Source organism: Gobio gobio (genome assembly GCF_949357685.1).
Source record: "Gobio gobio genome assembly, chromosome: 5".
Taxonomy (NCBI): domain Eukaryota; kingdom Metazoa; phylum Chordata; class Actinopteri; order Cypriniformes; family Gobionidae; genus Gobio; species Gobio gobio.
The window spans coordinates 5,274,936-5,295,393 of record NC_137101.1 but is presented as its reverse complement, the minus strand read 5'-3'; the positions used below and the strand labels follow the sequence as shown (position 1 = coordinate 5,295,393).

At 36.6% G+C, this 20,458-nt stretch overlaps 2 protein-coding genes and 1 long non-coding RNA gene across 7 annotated transcripts in view; 2 read left to right on the top strand and 1 right to left on the bottom strand.

The window, feature by feature from the left end:
• The window catches only part of cog5 (component of oligomeric golgi complex 5), a 124,395-nt gene extending 117,756 nt beyond the window's left edge, over window positions 1-6,639 (bottom strand). For both annotated transcript variants that reach the window (XM_079817832.1, XM_079817831.1), the window contains exons 1-5: window positions 6,552-6,639; window positions 6,262-6,401; window positions 5,996-6,053; window positions 2,927-2,981; window positions 1,309-1,378 (exon numbers count right to left, since the gene is read on the bottom strand). In XM_079817832.1, the coding sequence (XP_079673958.1) occupies window positions 1,309-1,378; window positions 2,927-2,981; window positions 5,996-6,053; window positions 6,262-6,401; window positions 6,552-6,597 (369 nt within the window). In that variant the 5' untranslated portion in view covers window positions 6,598-6,639. The remainder of the gene's footprint in view (window positions 1-1,308; window positions 1,379-2,926; window positions 2,982-5,995; window positions 6,054-6,261; window positions 6,402-6,551) is intronic.
• Window positions 6,640-6,845: 206 nt separating this feature from the next.
• dus4l (dihydrouridine synthase 4-like) lies at window positions 6,846-13,339 on the top strand. Its single transcript, XM_079817829.1, has 6 exons — window positions 6,846-7,166; window positions 7,253-7,374; window positions 9,323-9,440; window positions 10,241-10,363; window positions 12,731-12,957; window positions 13,032-13,339. Exons 1-6 carry the CDS (start codon window positions 7,057-7,059, stop codon window positions 13,280-13,282), a joined length of 951 nt encoding a protein of 316 aa, XP_079673955.1. The 5' UTR covers window positions 6,846-7,056; the 3' UTR covers window positions 13,283-13,339.
• Window positions 13,340-14,874: 1,535 nt separating this feature from the next.
• The window catches only part of LOC307126121, a 30,394-nt gene continuing 24,810 nt past the window's right edge, over window positions 14,875-20,458 (top strand). For 3 of the 4 annotated variants that reach the window (XR_013816455.1, XR_013816456.1, XR_013816457.1), the window contains exon 1: window positions 14,880-15,019. This is a non-coding gene — a long non-coding RNA (uncharacterized lncRNA). Of the gene's footprint in view, window positions 15,020-20,458 lie in introns of all 4 variants that reach the window. The other variant, XR_013816454.1, reaches the window with a different exon arrangement.

Below are 20,458 nucleotides of genomic sequence, written 5' to 3'. Positions count from 1 at the left end.
TGGTGCAACTCCTGTAATCAATATTAATTTAGGGTAACACTTTATTTTACAGTGGCCTTGTTACATATGTTACATGTACTTAACATAGTAATAACAGTAAATTATGCATAATTACATGCAACTAACCATGAACCAAACCCTAACCCTATAGTAATTACATGTAGTTACTAAATAGTACTCAGTACTTAAATATATAATTATACCGTAAAAAAAAAGTGTAACCAGGGTTTTTTTGTGTAGATATGGGCCAATACAGATATTGAAAATGATTTTTAACAAATTTTAAAGAGTTAAAAACCTCATCTAGAGAAATACTAACTATGACAACGATTGACAGACGGATCGGTGCAGCGTCTGCAGTAATGCGGTTAATGTACCGTCTGTCGTGGTGAAGAAGGAGCTCAGTTGTAAGGCGAAGCTCTCGATTTACCGGTCGATCTACGTTCCTACTCTCACCTATGGTCATGAGCTGTGTGGGTCATGACTGAAAGGACAAGATCCTGGATACAGGCGGCCGAAATGAGCTTCCATAAACTCTTCCGTAAAGGGGCAGCTGTATTTCATTCATATTTAATAACATTCCCAAAGTCACTCAAAACCAGGACTGAAGACCCTGTAAATCCACAAGATGTGTCGAGCGGGACACTATCGTTCACCTAGCTGTGTGTATTCACGTGTGTGACTGATGGAGTGTGAGAGAGACCCTTCCTTTCTGGGCCCAAATGGACTTTTATTGATTTTTTTTTTTCCTGCAGGCTTGAAGCTTCACTCATGATGACTTCATGTGAAGTCAGTGGAAAAGAGATGAAGATTGTAAATATTAAACACTGCACAAAAAAAAAAAAAGTTTTATATCCCTTTAAGAAAAATTTGGAATGACGTGAGATTGATTAAATAACTGTTATACTAATTACACTCTTAAAAGATTTGGAAAATGTATTTATTTTTAATTATTATGGGTTTTTTTTTTGGGATGTCAATCACAAATCAATATTCAAAAACATCTATTCCCCCAGAATGATTTTCCTTTTGATTGTGTGCATTTCTTTCTTTTTTTTCCTCCATGTCGGGTGCATTACAGAATCTGTCTTGACTGCAAACAATTGTGAAGGCAGGGCTGTATCTGTCTCAGATGTTGAGCCAATAAACATGGAAATCAAGCGCACAGTGTTTGTAAAGCAGGACAATGAAGAGAAAATAGTTTGGCAGAGCGCAAATCTCTTTATCTGCTCGAAATATCCAGGGATGGAGAGATATGGGAGGACAGAAGCAGATAATGCAGATGTAAAAGTAAAGAAAAAACAACACCTGTAAGCGGGCAAGCTGGGCCGTCCGTGCCACAATCTTATTGTAAGGGTCAACGATTTTGGTCCTTATCCTGAGAATGGAAAGAGAGAGAGATGTGTAAATAAAATACTAATGTCTGACTAATAGATTCCTTTTTTGAATTTATAATGCACAAATTGCCAAAACATTTTATTAACCCATTTGTCTCCCCCCATTTTGAGAATAGACGTAAAAGTGCACTATTCCAAATTGAAATGGTTGTAATTCAAGAATGCTTTGAATTTTTTTAAGCACGCACAGAGTTTTAAATTGGATTCCCATAGTAGAGTAAGCTAAACTTACGCAATACAAGAGTACTCTCGAAAGGGAACGTCTTGGTTACTAATGTAACCTGGGTTCCCTGAGAGAAGGCCGCCGTGCTATTGTGCTTAGATCAGGGCCGATTTAGATCAGTCGATTTAACCTGAATCCTATGGCATAGTATTGGCCTTTATAGCTTAGCCATGCAAAATTAGGCGGTTGACGTGCTTTGGGCGCGAAGCGACCCGATTGGTTCGCACACCTCAGCCGCTTCGCCATAGGTTCATGCAGTTGTCGCAGCACAGCCAATCAGCGCGCTAGTATGCTCTGCTTGGGTCTGCTGTGCAGCTGCACTGCATTTTACATATATAAAATTATAAGGATAATTTTTGGCTTCATATTATCGAGAAAAGGAGTTTTTCCCATAGCGTAAGCTAAACTTACGCAATACTCGCTCCCTTCTCTCAGGGAACCGAGGTTACATCAGTAACCGAAACGTTTTGTCTTGTTTTAAAGAAGATACTCAGCAGATTATTGCTTTTATATAAAATATATATGACAAAATAATTTACTCTAAAATTACTATAAAATCAAAGCCATGTGTCTAACCAATTTGCGTTCCAAATTTATAGTGGATATCACAAAAATTAAAGTAGCCTCCAGGTATCATCCACATTTCATTGATTTATATTTTTAATACATTTCTGTCCAAATATCACTTCTATCACAAAACAGTCTCCAAATATGGAACCCTGAGAGTCAGACCTTTCCGACGATATGTGTTTTATCAAGATTAGAAAATGGCTCTATTGTAAATAAATAAGTAATAAAAAAAATACTTTTTGTAATATAAAACCTGACACCGCCCACTAGGGGGAGGAGTCCGCTAAAAGAATTTTAAGTATTTTAAGTTTCCTTGGTAACCCAACATCCAATGGTTTTCACAGGATGAATTTTGAGTTCATAAGGTTTCGAATGAGACCTAATATGATGATTACTAAAATATGTGATATGAAAAAATGGCGATGAATAAAAGCGCGTTTCCGCTAGCGGGATTGTAGTTTTTAATTATGCACCATCTTTTGGTAACGCTTTATTTTAAGGGGACAGTTACACATTACTACATATACTTACTCTAGTAATAACAGTAAATTATGCATAATTACAAGTAACTCACTCTAAACCAAACCCTAACTCTATAGTAAGTACATGTAGTTAATGAATATTACTCAGTACTTATTTGAGTAAGTACTCACCTCATGTAACAACGTCACCTTAAAATAAAGTGTACCCATTTTTAAAAAGCACGGACCATTTTAATGCCTATAATGTCATTTACCTGTCCACAGCACTCTGGAGAGCTGCAATTCTGGTCTGCATCATTTGTAAGACACCTGTGTGGAAGCAAAAACACCCATAATCCCCATGCTCAGAAAGAGTGCAATGTGCAAGGATTTGAGATGTGACAAGGGGTCCCCCTGGAGGACAGCTGTAAAACTGCATGCAGTTTGAGAGTCATTTTTAATGTTAAAACTTTACAGTGTCCCAGATTATAATGCTGAGACAACTATAGGCAAGTTATACATTGACTAACTGACAGACAGGGTCAATATTCAGAGGAAAACAGTGCAACTTCTACACATGTACTTTTGGAATACTAAATGTCATTTTTACTCATTATAATGCCTTATTTGCCTTATATACAATATTTATATGCTCATTTGAAATCACACATGAATGGTAGGAAATGGCAAACATCCATTAATTCAAAATTGACATTTATTATTTTCCATGGAACATTGGACTATAAAAGATGTATCCGTGCACATCGTTATGTTTTCATGTTAATTCATGTGCCCTCATTATAAATAAATAACTCCTCTGATGATGCGTTTACTGGCGTGAGGGCGGGGCAACCTGTCACTCACATGAGATCCACCAATAGCAAACCACATCCATCCAATCAATTCCACATGGACAAAATCAAGCCCCATCCTACATTTATTCTTGTTTGAGAAGCCATTTCACTCGGATATACTGTACATCACAATAGGGAAGAAAAACATTCGCCGCTAGAGGTCGCATATTCAAAACAAAGGCGTAGTTTGATGACGGCTTGATTTCGCAGAGCTTTTATTCTGCCGCAGACGAGCGTTTACGCTTCTTCCGCTCATGTGTATGTGAGGTAACACAGTGCTGTTTTATATTAGATACATTCAGGGGTGAAAATGGGGGGGTACGCGGGGGGACGGAGTCCGGGAAGTGAATTTCGAGGGGGGGGCGGCGTTCCAGTTGAAAAAAAAAAAAAAAAAAGTTTGAATTTTTATTTTATTTATTTTTTCATTAAAAGGATTTCCATATTTTATCCACTCAATAGTCTACAATATAATAGACATAGCGTAGACGTAGCGTAATATATAATAATAAAAATGTAGGGGGATATTATGTGATATTGGCTGCGTAATGTCGACTTTTGTAATTGGCCAATACAGGCAGACTGCAGCCAATGGAAATGCTTCTCCATCGGTGCGCGTCTTATTCCTCACAGAACTTCAAAGCAGACCGCTTGAGGTAAATTATCTGGAATGATGAACTGTGAAAATCTTTAACAGATGCCATAAAATCTTTGAAATAGATATAGCGGTGTTAATGTAGAAATATTCCGGTCTACAAATAATAATAATAATAAATAAATGATCATCTAAAAATGATCCAGCGCACTTGCCCGAAAAGAGTTTTCAAATGTTTTTTTCAGACATTATCTTTTATAAAAATGGTCACAAAAACTAGAGCCCGCCAAGTGATTTTTGACCATTTCCACCACTGGATACATCGGAGTGTGTTGTTGAAAGTTATGATATAATGCTACTATGAGACACTTGTTCACACTGCAGTGAGCAAAATCAATATTAGGCATGGTAAAACATGGTACTCGCGGTAAATCAAGAACAATGATTCGTTTTCTGTCGACGAATGTCCCCAAACAGTTGCTCACCCGTCTAATAAAACACATCATATATTAAAGCGTCTTTGGTGTTTCCATGGTTTCTTCAAAATAAAATCGAGGGTAACGCAGGTGTGATGTCATTTAAAGGGGTGATGAATTGAGAAATCAACTTTCCCTTGAGCTTTTGATATATAAGAGGTCATGGTAATATAAGAATATCCTGTAAGTTTCAGAGCTGAAAACTTTCTTGTTAGTCAAAGGAAAGCTTTTATAAACACCAGGCCCTGAAAACGATCTTGTGCTTCATCCTTACGTCATCGCGCAACGAAACACCGCCTCTACAGAATAATAATCACGTGTAATTCAGTAGCCCCGCCCACCGACTCATGGAGCTGGTCGGATTGCGCTAGTCAGCAGCAATAAACATGCCGAGGATATCACGATATTGCGCTATTCCTGGTTGTGGAAGAACACAGTCGCTGCATAAGCTTCCTTCGAATCCTAATATTAGGAATATGTGGTTGAATTTTATTTTTAATGAAGTTCCAGCTCACGTGGGGATTTGCAGACATATTGAGATTGAAACACAATGCTGTGCCTTCTATATTGGACCCGACAGGAATGGTGCAGCACACTTATATGAGTAATTTTTTTTATACGTGATAGTATTGCATTGTTACAGATCGTTTGATATGTGTACGATTGTGTATTGATTATGTGTAAGCCTAAGTGTCTATCCAGTCACACGAGAGACTTGTTGTAACGTTATGTGTGTGTCCGCGTGAGTGAGTGTGTGTCCGCCTGAGTGTGTGTGTGTGTGTGTGTGTGTGTGTGTCCGTGTCCGCGCGAGTGTGTGTCCGCGTGAGTGTGTGTCCGCGCGAGTGTGTGTCTGTGTGTGTGTGTGTCCGCGCGAGTGTGTGTGTGATTTAGTGTTTGTTTGATATTTTGCGAGTTCTCTGAGCATTTCCAGACGATTCCTGGGAAAGACGGTAGTTGAAACTATTAAATATATTTGCATATTTCAATATTTGCAAATTAAATATGCAAATATTATCCAATCCTAGCCGTGGGCGTTTACTTCCAAGTCTTCAGTGCGGCGCGCCCATCAAATCCGAGCGTTTCTCAGAGATCCTCAAAACCAAGGCAGAAAATAGCCTATTACTTATTCATTATGATGTGTTTGAATGTAAAAACCACATAAACGCCATAAGTTGACTTCAGACAACAGTATAACATTTTTTAAAAAGCCAGTTCATGACCCCTTTAAAAGGCGACGCACGGACACAGTCCGTGTCCTGGTTAAAATTGCTTATTTCTCTGGATTTAAAAATTCTTGGGAACATTTGGGATAATGTAGGTAACAAGTGAACAAAATATATAACACTGTTCTAGTGGCTTTTGGATATGTTAATCTTACATATTGTGCCTTTAATCCAATAGATAATAAATGTGAAGCACTACCTTCAAGAGACTCGATCCCTGTTGCCTGAGCTAGTAGATCCTCATGTCTGGCCACTACCTGTGATGATCAAAAACAAAATATACTGGTATACATTTTATAGTTTTAGCACTTTCATGGGGAGTTTTTTGTTGTCAGCTTTTTTTTTGAGTAGTTGTCAGTGCTTGGAGACAAAGGATTAGTGTATTTTCTAACTTCATGGACATGATCCTGACACAGATCTGCATAGAAACACTGGTGTTTGTTGATTCTGACAGGTGTGTCTCACCTGGAAGTGCAGCTCTTTGTCCAGCTGACTGATGCCCTCTGCCAGCTTTGCCAGTTGCTCTGCAATGATAGCATGATGGATGGCTTGAGCTGTGTATGTCTTCACATCGAATTCCTCTTTAAGGAAATCGGCATAGCACTCTGGAAAAGGGAAAGGATCAGGATTTTAAAAACACTAACAGGAGATCGCATTCCTAAAGGTGCTGATCGAGATGATCGATCTGCCAGGCTAGGCTAAAAACACCTGCACAGATCAGATCTAAAAGAGAAATCAAATTAAAACTAGATTACCATCTTTCAGCAGTGAATTCGCTGTTGATTCCGTATTAGCCTCCATCGTTGCCACTTCATCAGTGACGTACAATTCCTGCGTCAAAACATGAATGGAGCGCAACGACGATGGTCATGAATATTAATTAGTTGTAATGACGTAGCATTCATTTAAAAAAGCACAGTTTTATTTTATTGTTAATTTAAATAGTTTTAGAAGGTGTTTTATTAATGTATGTAATAATCTATTGTATTATAATTGGAAATAAATATGAATTTTGTTTCTTGCGGATGTGCGGTCAAAGGTTATAACTCACACTGACACACGGAAGTGAAAAACGGTTGCTTGAAACCATGCGTGTTTTAGTCTAATGTTTACTATTCTGAACGCGGTTTTAAGGGAATACATGTGTACTGTTTGTTATTAAAAAAATGGAGTACGTTTTAATAAGGAGTTTAATACTGAGTATTTGAACTGCGCGATGAGTTCTTACAATATGTGTCAAGATTATGAGTCGCGGAGTTTATGACAGAGGTCCACAATAATAAAATAACAATGGATAGAGGGAATATCACGGACTTGTTTAACAGTGGAAGGCCAGTCAGAGTATGTGCACCCATGGTCCGTTACTCAAAGTAAGTTAGACTGCATTGAATTAATCCTGTAATGTGATATTTTGTCCATGTTGTATTTTAATGTTGTTTATTTGTGCGTTTTTCAGGTTGGCGTTCAGATGTTTAGTGAGGAAATATGACTGTGATTTATGTTTCACCCCAATGATCATTGCAGCTGATTTCATGCGATCTGCAAAAGCCAGAGACAGTGAATTCACCACCAATAAGAGTAAGTTGTAGTTCAGATCTATATGTAGATGTTGTCCTTTAGGCCAGTGGTTCACAGTTTGGCTTTAGGGCCCAAAGTTTACATCAGACACACTGCATTAAAATTAGGGTGACCATGTTTTGATTACCGAAAACCAGGACACTTGGCCCGGCAATGAGATACTCAAATGATACTCGAAGTTTACTCAAAGATTCCTTATTAATTTCAATGCATTTAAAGTATGCCCCCTCTGTATGGATGGAAAATTGTTATATTAGGGCCAGGACAGGACTTGAAAACAGGACGTTTGGTCACCCTAATTCAAATTATTTATCATACAAAAGTAAACAAAACATTGACATCAAATGTGAACAGCACAGGTGCGATAATATGCCAAGTTATTGCCATGTTATAGAGAAAATTGACAATATTGGGTTACACTTTAGTCCAATTCTCACTATTAACTATGACTTTTGCCTCAGTAAACTCTTATATACTGCTTATTAATAGTTAATAAGGTAGTTGTTAAGTTTCGGATTAAGGGATGTAGAATATGATCATGCAGAATAAGGCATTAATATGTGCACTAATAAACACCCAATATCCTAGTAATATGCATGGTAATAATTAACTAGTTAATAGTGAGAATTGGACCCTAAACTAAAGTGTTACCCAATTATATTAATGCACTTGGCCAGATATTATTTTTAGCCATGTTACCAAGTGGCAGTAAAGTCTGTGCTAAAATACAGCCTTTGCTTTTATGTCAACAACAACAAAAAGAAATAAGATGGGAAGTGTTTTCTAATTTTGCATGATTATATTTATTTAGCATTGTTTTTCCCCTGCTCTCTTGTGATGAGAACAGACTGGAGAAAAACTAAGACTAAATTTGTCCTAAATTTGTTTTCATGTTTTATGGGGACTAAACCTACCCATCACAGGAGACATTCTGCATTTTACATTTTCAAAAAACATCACTTAGTCTGATTTATAAGATGTTTTCCTCATGGGGACCAAAAAATGTCCCCACAAGGATGAGGATTTCGGATATTGCCATCTTTGTGGGTGCATTTTGTCCCCATAACGTAGGCTTTACCAGGCCACACACACACACACTTTCCCCACAATTGTGAGTCTGAGGGATCCCGTTCAGTTCATAACTTATTGGGAGAATTAACGATGTGACTACAGTTAGATGCAACGCTACCTTTCACCTTTAGTCGAGTCACTGGCTTCTATTTAAAGATGCACTATGTAACTTTTCCATCCTCTAGAGGTGGCCTATTCAAAACAAAGGCGTAGTTTGATGACGGCGCGTTTAAGCTCAGAATCTTGGGACATGTGGTCTTCACCTCACAGCCGGTGGGAAAGAATCAGGATAGGACTCGGGCAGAAATCATGTTCATGGATGTGATTATTAACATTACTGTAGTGAAGCAGAAGCAGGAGCGAGTGTTGTGGAGCTGGGAGCGATTGTTAATAAGATGAACGCAACACACGCCTCGCGAGCAGCGGGACTTTTATTATGCCACAGTCGCCGGCGCCACTTCCGCTTTTCCGGTCATGAGTATGAGGTAACGCAGCTCTGTTTATCATATTAGACACTTCTGAGTGTGTTGATAATGATGTTCTGTCGTTACTCTGTGCGTTCTCTTAGCGGCTGCTATGACACTTGTTCACACTGCAGTGAGAGTAAAGCGTTTCTGCAAAATAAAACCGGAAACCGATTATTATTAAACGATATGATGCCATCGACAGGCGACTCCCACACACGTCACGGTTCCTTGGTTAAAATAGCAATTTCTCACGATTTACAAATATTTGGAAACATTTGGGATATTTTAAGTACTCAACTGAACAAAATAATACACTGGCCTAGTGGTTTTTGGATATTTTACTGAAAAAAAATTACATAGTGCACCTTTAATAACTACTCATATCATTTTAACATGTGTTTGCTTCTTAGCTGACCGACCCTTAATTGTCCAGTTTGCTGCGAAGGATGCACAGACGCTGGCCGATGCTGCATGTGTGGTTTCCCCTTTCTCAGACGGGGTGGATTTGAACTGTGGCTGTCCACAAAGGTAATGCTCATATTCAGAGTAATGTATGCATTAGCGCTGCATGATTCAGGATTTTTTTTGTTTCAAACTGAGATCATGATTCTCCCATGATTCTGAACGGACAACTAAACAAAATAACATATCATTTACTAGAGGTTCTGACAAAATGTCTATTTAAAATTGTTTAATTAATCTGAATGAATTATTTAAAAGAAACGGTTTGAATGAATGACTCAATGACACATAAATACTTGTTTTATTACTGGATGAATCGGTAATGAAACTTTTTGAACAAATGTTGAATTAATAATTCAATGACAAATAAATTTTTAACAGTCACTTGTCGCAACCTTCTGGTGTAACAATGTAATGATACAATCTTTATTTAAAGCACATCTATTTTGATCGCTACTGTAGACATCAGTGTTTATATCTGAACTATAAACTTTTATCCCAGTACTTCTGTGATAATATGAATATGTGTAACAGAAATAATGATACTGTTTTGTTGTTTGTGAAGCTGTTTCATTCATAACCGCTCTCTCTGGATCAGCGGCAGTGCTAACACAGATCTGAATGTTCGCTTTTGTTGAAGTTATAGTAAATACAGCAATATTCCATTAAAAAAACAACATGGTTACTTTAAGGCGAAACCAAACAGAGCTTAAACAGAGCTGAGAGTACTAAATAATCAAACGCATAAACACACAAGAGGTGGGGAAAATGTCAACGTTTGAGTTCCAGTTCTGTTGAAGTTAGATCATGTTGTGCACAGGTTGTTTGTGGAAGTGACAGCGGTCATGTGGATGTGTTTGTTGCAGGTGGGCCATGTCTGAAGGCTATGGTGCGTGTCTGATTAACAAACCTGAGCTTGTGAAAGACATGGTTAGGCACGTCCGAAACCAAATAGACAACCCCAACTATACAGTATCCATTAAAATAAGGTGAGCATATGATTTCCTGACTCTAAAATACGCTCATTATGTGAAGTTGTATTAATTATTTTGAAAAATGTCTTTCATTTAAACGTTTTTTAAATGATTGGACGGTTAGACTATTGATAACATTAACACGGTGTGTTTTAACATGTTTTAAATTGTCAGAATGCCACAGATGCTGTTTATAGTGCAAAATCGTACTTCTTTAATTGGACCATATTTCTCAACTGTCTGAATTTTTTTTTTTTTTTGTTGCAAAATGTAACTTCACTATTTCCCAGCTTTTTATATGGAGTTGGATAAGTTTAACTAACTTTATCCACATACACACAGTATACACTACCAGTCAAAAGTTTGGAAACATTAGCGTTTTTGAAAGTAGTCTTTTAATCTCACCAAGGCTGCATTTATTTGATAAAAAGCAAAAACAGTATTATTAAACAGTATTATTGTGAAATATTTTTTACAATTTAAAATAACTGTTTTCTATTTGAATATATAGTAAAGTGTAATTTATTCCTGTGATCAAAGCTGTATTTTAGCATTACTCCAGTCTTTAGAGTCACATTATCCTTCAGAAATCATTCTTATATGAGGATTTGATGCTCAAGAAACATTTATGATTATTATCAATGTTGAAAGCTGTTGTGTAAAACATTTTTTTAGGATTCTTTGATGAATAGAAAGTTCAAAAGAACAGCATTTATCTGAAATATAACGCTTTTGTAACATTGTACTACCGTTCAAAAGTATTGGGTCGGTAAGATTTATTTTATTTATTTTTGAGGAAAGAACTTAAAGAAATTAATACATTTATTCAGCAAGGATGCATTAAATTGATCAAGTATAGTATTTATAATGTTGCAAGAGCTTTATATTTCAGATAAATGCTGTTATTTTGAACTTTCTATTCATTAAATAATCAACATTGATAATAATCATAAATGTTTCTTGAGCAGCAAATCCTCATATTAGAATGATTTCTGAAGGATCATGTGACTTTGAAGACTGGAGTAATGATGATAAATTCAGCTTTGATCACAGGAATAAATTACATTTTAAAATATATTCAAATAGAAAAAAGTTATTTTAAATTGTAAAAATATTTCACAATAATACAGCTTTTGCTGTATGCAGCCTTGGTGAGATTAAGAGACTACTTTCAAAAACATAAAAAAAATGAATGTTTCCAAACTTTTGACTGGTAGTGTATACTAGAGAAAGGTGATACCACATACACTACCGTTCACAAGTTTGGGGTTGGTAAAATGTCACTAAGCTCACCATTTATTTGATCAAAAATACAGTAAAAGAAAGCAATATTGTGAACATTTTCTTACAAATTAAAATAACAGTTTTCTATGTAAATATATAGTAAAATGTAATTTATTCCTGTGATCAAAGCTGTATTTTCAGCATCATTACTCTAGTCTTTAGAGTCACATGATCCTTCAGAAATCATTCTGATATGAGGATTGGCTGCTCAAGAAACATTTATGATAATTATCAATGTTGAAAACCAGTTTTTGCTGCACATTTTTGTGGAAACAATTGCCCTGTCCAAATACCAACACTTACGGTCTTGGCCACTTGAGAGCGCGTGTACGCAACAGGAAGTAAGTGCGCAAAACTGTCCCATGTCTTAAAAATGCCAAAGTGCAGTGCCTTTAATGCTTCAGCATGTTATCCGGTTGCTAAGTGTATCCCATCATGTTCGGGAACTCGCCTGCCCCGAAATTGTGAGATGTCGAGGAAAACATTCCATTTTAAGTTAAAATAATTAGATATTACATATAATTTTGGTAGTAAAACATAAATTGTTGCACATTTTATTGGTGCAAAGATGAGTAGGCTGTGTGTATTTTGCACAACATTTGCAAATGCTTTTTATCACAGAAGCATTTCTGTTACATAGAGACTACTCAACAAGTTTATTTTAAAATGCAAAGTATTGAAAATTTTAAAAAGCTCTGTAAACACTTAAGTGTGTCCCATCGGGTAATCAAAAGCTCTACACACACTTGCAGTCTTCACGCCTACTTGAACACTAATACAGGAAATGCATCATATAAGTAGACAAGTGGTCAAGTGCAAGTGTGTGTATTTTGGACGGCAAATGCTCATTGAACTTTCTATTAATCAAAGAAATGTTTTCAACATTGATAATAATCAGAAATGTCAACCGAGGACCAAATCATCATATTTTGATTAAATAAATACAGCCTTGGTGAGCATAAGAAACTTCTTTCAGCAATATATATATATATATTGTTTTTTTTTTATGTTTGCAAACGTTTGACAGGTACTGTGTGTGTGTGTATGTATATATAAATTGGCTTGAGATTTACTGACAGTATTGTGTTTTTTCTTCAGAGTTCACAAAGATGTCAGGAAGACGGTGGATCTCTGTCAGAAGGTGGAGGCAGCAGGCGTCTCATGGATCACAGTCCACGGGCGTACAGCCGACGAGAGGCACCAGCCTGTTCATTATGACGCCATCAAGACCATCAAGGACAGTCTTTCCATCCCAGTCATCGCTAACGGTGACATCAAGAGCATGCAGGATGTGGAGGCCATCTACGCCCTCACAGGGGTGGACGGTGCGTGTCCGTTTATCCGCCTCTCCACATGTCTGATTTTTGCACTTGTATCTGAAATCTTTGAATTTCTGCAGGTGTGATGGCTGCTCGGGGATTGCTGGCCAATCCTGCCATGTTCGCGGGGTACGAGGAGACCCCGCTGCAGTGTGTGTGGGACTGGGTGGACGTCGCTCTGGAGCACGGGACCCCGTTCAGCTGTTTCCACCATCACCTGATTTACATGCTGGAACGCATCACCTCTCAGCCCGAGAGGAGGCTGTTCAATAATTTATCCAGTACGTCGGCAGTCATCGACTTCCTCCACAACACATACGGCTCCACATAGTTGTTTTTAATGAATGTATTCTTTTATAAGTTGTAATAAAGAACCTCTTATTATTTGCCTGAAAAGAATGGTGGTTTTCTGTCTGCTTCAATATAGTTTATAACTGCAATGTGCTTTTTTTACCGTTTATGGTACAGAGTTGCCATATGGCAACGGTTCATTTCTACTCATCTCCCTTGTTATTCAGAAAAACTAATGGAAATTAAAAGGGCAGGCCTTAAGCTAGCCAATGATGTGCTGTTTTGAGGTCAAATGACATTTGAATGTCGCTCCTAAACGCTCTTTCCCACTGTCACCCTCACAAGGAAGACTCCAGAAATTGCTCTATTAACCTCATTTCTAAACATTTCTTCTCAAGTGGGATTTTTTTGCAGCATAATTGTGAAGTATATTAGATATTTTTGTTCACAAATCAACTTTGTCTAACATGGTTTTACTGTAAATTGAGAAAATATCAATGTTTCCATTTGGCAACGCCCCATTTGGGATTTTTTTTTTAATAGATAGTAGCATCAATAATATGATCGCACCTTTTTATTTGAAGTGTTTATTGTAGTATAGTTGTGTTTATGTATAAGTAACACAATTAATTCTTCTATTCAGAAAATGAATACAGCAATATTTTATAGGAAGAGTGCAGAGTTAGCCCTTCCATGTAATGAGAGTTAGCCAAATGATAGGGATTAAATTATAGGGATCTACTTATTTTTGGTTTTTCATGAGTCCCAGGTATATACATCTATCAATTTCTAAAAGAAATGTGCCTTTAAAGCTGCAGTCCGTGACTTTTTGCGCTCTCGCGGTTAATAAACAGAACTCCAAGCGTCTCGCGGAAGAACATTGTAGCCGGAGCTACTTCTATCTGTTTATGTCTATGGCGAGTCACGCTGGGACTGTGCTCCTCCGCAGCGCTTCCTACTAGTCAGGTCTGAAATAGCCCCAATGTAAACACTTATTATAAGCGTACCATCATGATTCAGGGTAAGACAAATACACGGTTCATGTTGTACATTCTCATTATATAATTGTAAATATTGAACACAAAAAAGCAGCTTTAAATGGAAAGTAAATAAACAGAGAAAAAAATGTCAAACCATTCCCATTGTGGTACAGCGTTGCCATATAGCAACGTTTTCCTTAGTATTTTGTTTTGTTTTGTTTGTATGATTGAAGCTATTTTATGTAATAAAATAAAAATATTTCATGGTTTGAACACACATAGAGGGTTAATAACAGGCTCTTTGCTCTTGAAAGTTCAATGTCCTCCCAAACCAAACACATCTAACACGCAAGCTTTTGAAATGGTTTATTTTGGAAAGTCATTAGACCCACATGAAGAGGATGGTAGCTCAGTTGAGAACAACATGACCTTGTGACCTCTCTAATGTGTGGATGAGGGTTCAATCCTTGGATAGGGTGTATTATTTTGATTATGTTTACTGTTGTAATTATTATTATGTGTATTGGCGATCGTCTTCCAAAGTAAACAATTCTCTCCTGCGTCACGGAGCTTGTATCAAGTGTACATTTATGAAGTAACATGGTCACTGTCTCTTTAAGAACGTAAAGGCCAGTTTCCCCTCCGGTCCTCTAGGCGGCAGAAGCGGGTTTGACCTTCAGTCTGACTCTTCGGCTGATTGACCACATGATGACAGTCACAACAACACCTGCAGATCCTGCAGATGAGATGATGACAGCTCTTAATGGCACTTCAACACACATATTCCAGCTCAACCTGTGAGTAACTTTCAGCATAAAGTCGATTTCTCTTGTGTAATGACACTCTATCAAATCAATCAGTAGTTGTAGCGTCACCTGTCCAGTCTCTGAATGAATCGCCTCTGATGTTCTCAGTGTAAAGTGTAATAAGAAGGACTCGCTGATGTTGATGTGAAGCTCTGATGTTCTCCTTCAGGCTTTTCTACTTCCTGTTATGAGAGGAAAACAGACTTTAAATACACATTTCATAACAAGTATGAAGAGCAGTGACTAGACACTTTGTGTATCATTTCTGTGATGTTGTTCTGGTGTTTTGTAGATCTTTGAATGAGGAGTTTTTAGTTGTATTCAGTGTTTTCATCATTTTGAGGCTGTAAGACGGTCATTGAATTAATAGCAGCATCAGAACTAAAACCTGGCGACTGATAACAGATTTAATTAAACACCATTTTCTTTCTAGATATACAGTGTGATTTTAGCCATCAAGTGAAATTCAAACTGGTCGCTCAGACGCTTTTATTGATATAAAACAAAATCTCAGATTTCAAATTACGTCCATTTTATTACGAAATTCAAAAACATAAATATACCGTTTTGGCGCTGTGGCGCAGCTCAAGAGAAGCGGGAGCGCGCACCGCCCAGCTCACGTGAACTCACCCGCTTTAATACCAGTTACAGCGCGAAATAAACATAAATGAGCATCTGAAAGTGTTAAAAGATACAGTACAACTTGCCGAAATCTGTATCATGTCACATAGAATCGCTCAGTGTTTCAACCGCGGAAAGAGTAACCGCGTTTCAACCGCGTCAGTAAAACAGCCGGTGAACGATGTCATGTAACGTCACATTTACCTCAGAAAAACCTCATCCAGTGTCCATAAACTCGTTAGTCAGCGAGAAAAAATAACTCTAGGAGAATTTTACTAAATATATGCACCATATTACGTTATAATTTTTAATGTTCTTTAATATTTAATGCATGTATGAATATATCTGACACATTTTTATGACAGACACCATTCAAATGTTTATATATTTTTTAAACGAATTGGAGTAGAAAATAATTTATGTAATTTTAAAGTTAATATTATAACAAAAATAATCGTCCACCCCAGGGGATCTGCAGGTTTCACCAAGTCAAATTTAAGACTTTTTAAGACCATTATGAATTAAATTTAAGACCTATATAACGCAATAAAGAAAACTTACAATAGGAAATACAGAATCACAAAATGACTTTTTTGCAAAGCAAATTCATTTATTAAGATTGAACAAAGTATTAGTAAACTTGCACTTCCCCATAGCTCAATCCCACCAGGATTAATATTCAAACACTACAGGTCAAAAGTTTGAGAGCGGTAAGATTTTTTAAATGTTTTTACAGATGTCTCTTCTGCTCACCAATGCTGCATTTATGTTATTAAAAATACAAAAAAGCTGTAATATTGTGACAGTTCTGTTGTGATCTGTTTTCTATGTGAATATATAGTAAAGTGTAATTTATTCCGGTGATCAAAGCTGAATTTATCATCATTACTCCAGTCTTCAGTGTCACATGACCCTTCACTAATCATTCTCATATGAGGATCTGATGATCAACACACATTTATGATTATCAGTGTTGAAAACAGTTGTGTAAAACAACTTTTTTTTTTAGGATTCTTTGATGAATATAAAGTTCTAAAGAACAGCATTTATCTGAAATAGAAATAAAAAAAAAAAGATTTTTGAAGGATTATGTGACTCTAAAGTCTGGAGTAATGATTCTGAAAATTCAGCTTTGAATCACAGAAATAAATTGCATTTTAAAATATATTCAAATATATAAAAAAAGTAATTTTAAATTGTAAAAACAATCACAATAGTGTTTTTGATGTATATTGGATCAAATAAATGTAGCCTTGTAGCCTGGATGCCAGCCGAATTTAGCCCCGCCCACAAAAATCTTTTCTCGGGCAATTCGGTCTGGACTCGCTCCATAGAGGAGTAATTATGCCCAAACAGAAACTGTTCGGACCAATGAAATTGTCAGGGCGGGCTTTAGACAATGATGGACAGATGATCAACAGTAACGTAATCATCCACGTCATCGAAGGCTCTTGGGTTCAATTTGCTCTAATCCTAAACGGAGAACTTGTTCGTATATGCATTCACCTTCACTATTTCTCTCAGAAACGATGATCGTGTTGGTAAGTACTCTGTGTATCCTTAAATAATTTTATTACTGGCAAAGATCGTTTACACTCATCTTTTTCTTGTAACGTTACTTAATCCAGCGTGGGTGCAGACAGGGTTTCCAAGTGTTTTTGCAATGTCGCGCACAATTGCTACTCAAAACTATAGCCCAAAACAATAACTTTCCGGGGGGTTCTCCGGAAAAAAATGGCGTTTGGTTGGCAAAATATGTTATTTTGGCAAGGTTGCCTGCTAAAATTCGCATTCCTGGGTTTATATAATCACATAATTGGGGTCGCTTCAACCCGCGGACATGGAGAAAAACACGGACTTGGTAACACAGTGCAGTTGAGTTCTGTTGACATTTGACAACTAACGTTACGCGTCGCTCCGTTGCTCTGATTGGTTGTGGGTCTATCCAATTGAGGTCTTTCCTGGCTCGGTTGAAACACGCCCCATAATCAAAGCTCAATGGAGCGGTAGCAGACTCATATTCTGACTAGAATTGAGTATGGCCACGCCAGGCTAGTAGCCTTGGTGAGCAGAAGAGACTTCTTTAAAAACATTTGACTTTTGACTGGTAGTTTGTGTGTGTGTGTGTATATATGCATGTGTTTATGTATATATGTATATATCATTTTTTGTGAGATCAAAATTACTGATTTTGTGGTGGTCATTTTCAGAAATGTGCACGTTTTTTTTTTCTTTCATAATTAGGATGCCACATTTACCATATCATTATGTTAGATGCACAATAGTCACTCATGGCAATAAAACAAACAAAATGCATGAATCTTGTTTGACAATAGGACAAATAAATACAACTTAAATATACAGATACAAACAGTGCTTTAGTTTAGGGAGCCTACTGTTTGTTTTTCCCCGTTGTTGTTGTTTGATTAATATTAACGACACAGACAGGAGCGGGTAAAGGCTAGGCTATATTGGGTTGCTTTCACTTTAAGACCTACAGAAATGCGCCTAGAAATTTGGTTTTATAAGAAACATAAGAATAAGAAACTTTTATTTGGTCATTATGCGAGATCGCAGGTGAGAAAAAAAAAGATTTCTGAAGGATTATGTGACTCTAAAGTCTGGAGTAATGATGCTGAAAATTCAGCTTTGAATCACAGAAATAAATTGCATTTTAAAATATATTCCAATATAAAAAAAGTTATTTTAAATTGTAAAAACAATCACAATAGTGTTTTTGATGCATGTTGGATCAAATAAATGTAGCCTTGGTGAGCAGAAGAGACTTCTTTAAAAACATTTGACTTTTGACTGGTAGTGTGTGTGTGTGTGTGTGTGTGTGTGTGTGTGTGTGTGTGTGTGTGTGTGTGTGTGTGTGTGTGTGTGTGTGTGTGTGTGTGTGTGTGTGTGTGTGTGTGTGTGTGTGTGTGTGTGTGTGTGTGTGTGTGTGTGTGTGTGTGTGTGTGTGTGTGTGTGTGTGTGTGTGTGTGTGTGTGTGTGTGTGTGTGTGTGTGTATAAATATAAATATACAAATTAAATATACAGATACAAACAGTGCTTTAGTTTAGGGAGGCTACTGTTTGTTTTTCCCCGTTGTTGTTGTTTGATTAATATTAACGACACAGACAGGAGCGGGTAAAGGCTAGGCTATATTGGGTTGCTTTCACTTTAAGACCTACAGAAATGCGCCTAGAAATTTGGTTTTATAAGAAACATAAGAATAAGAAACTTTTATTTGGTCATTATGCGAGATCGCAGGTGAGAAAGATTCGCCTTCGCTTTCACAATCGCGTGAACTGGAAGAACTGAAGCTGAAGAATAAAATCTGTTTGATGTGTCTGTGGTACAATCCGAAAGAGCCTCGCGCCAATAACACGAAAGCTGATTGGCTGCAATATAAGATGCATGTTGGTCTCATTTGTAGTTATAATACAGCAAACTATAGTTGGACTAGCGAAAGAACGAACTACAACACACACACACACACACACACTAAAGAGCTGCATGAGCATTTCAATGAGCAAGAGGTAGCGTTACATGGACGTAGGAAAATTAAGACCCGTTTAAAATTATTTAAGACCTAGAACTCAATACAAATTCAGCGAATTTAAGACTTTTTAAGATCCCGCGGGTACCCTGCCACCCCTAGTTTACCTGGATGTCCTTGATGTTAAGTTTTAGGTTGATATAACTAAATGTTACCACGTCAAGCAAAGAGTTTTTGGTATTTAAATATTGGCATTAAGTTATTTGTTTGTTTACATTGATGTTAGAATTATATTGTCAGATTTGTGACATTAATTTTTGCTAAAACACTGCTGGTCACTTTCAGAAGTTGTAGCGATGCTTTCTTTTCCCAGAAAGAATGTGAAACACATAAATGGTATCATTCTCAGTTTTTAAATATTATAAAAAATATATAATATAAACACATTTTACACACTTGACGCAATATCATTTCGCATATCGAATATTTGTGTCAAAACCCAGCCTTAATATTTGTGTATATTAGGGCTGGGTATTGACACAAATTTCACAATTCGATTCGATTTTGATTCTTAGGGCTGTGCAATATTGAAGAAAAATGCGATATGCAATACCTTGTTAAATAATGCGATATTCGACATGCGATATGATATTACGTCAAGTGTGGAAAATTTGTTTAAATTATATATTTTTTTAAATATTAAAAAATTTGCTGTATTGCAAAGATTTAAAAACATTGTAGTTTGTATGATTAATGAACCACCAGTTTATCCAGCTCTACTGGTGTATATCATTGTGTCAGTTCATTTAATTTTAAAATAAATTGATTTACTTTTTAAAATATTTTCAACCTCTTTTAATTATTAATAATATTTAAATTAGTTTTTAGACACTTTTAAAAACAAATTTTATTGAATAATTGTTAATTTAATGTTAAATAATAGGATTTAACATTATCAATTTTTTTTTTTTTTAAATGTGTGCCTGTGGGTTTACCTTAAAGCAAACAAAATAACTCTCATTATTGTGAGCTGGCAGTGGTCCAGTGGGCAGAGCTTGTGGTGTGAGAATCAAGCCTGACGCAGGAGACCTGGGTTCAAATCCCACCCCTGCTACAGAGATTTTGTGTGCGTATTTTTTTGGGGTGGTTTTTTACACTTTTTTTTTTTTTTTTTTATATTTATTAAAAAAAAAAAAATTTTTACAAAAAAATAATTTTTTTTAGAATAAATTTTTCACAAATATTTTTTTTCCCCCCTCTTTGCTGCACTCCTCCCTTCCTTCCTTTCTCTCTCTCTCTCTCTCAGACCCGCCTCTCTTTC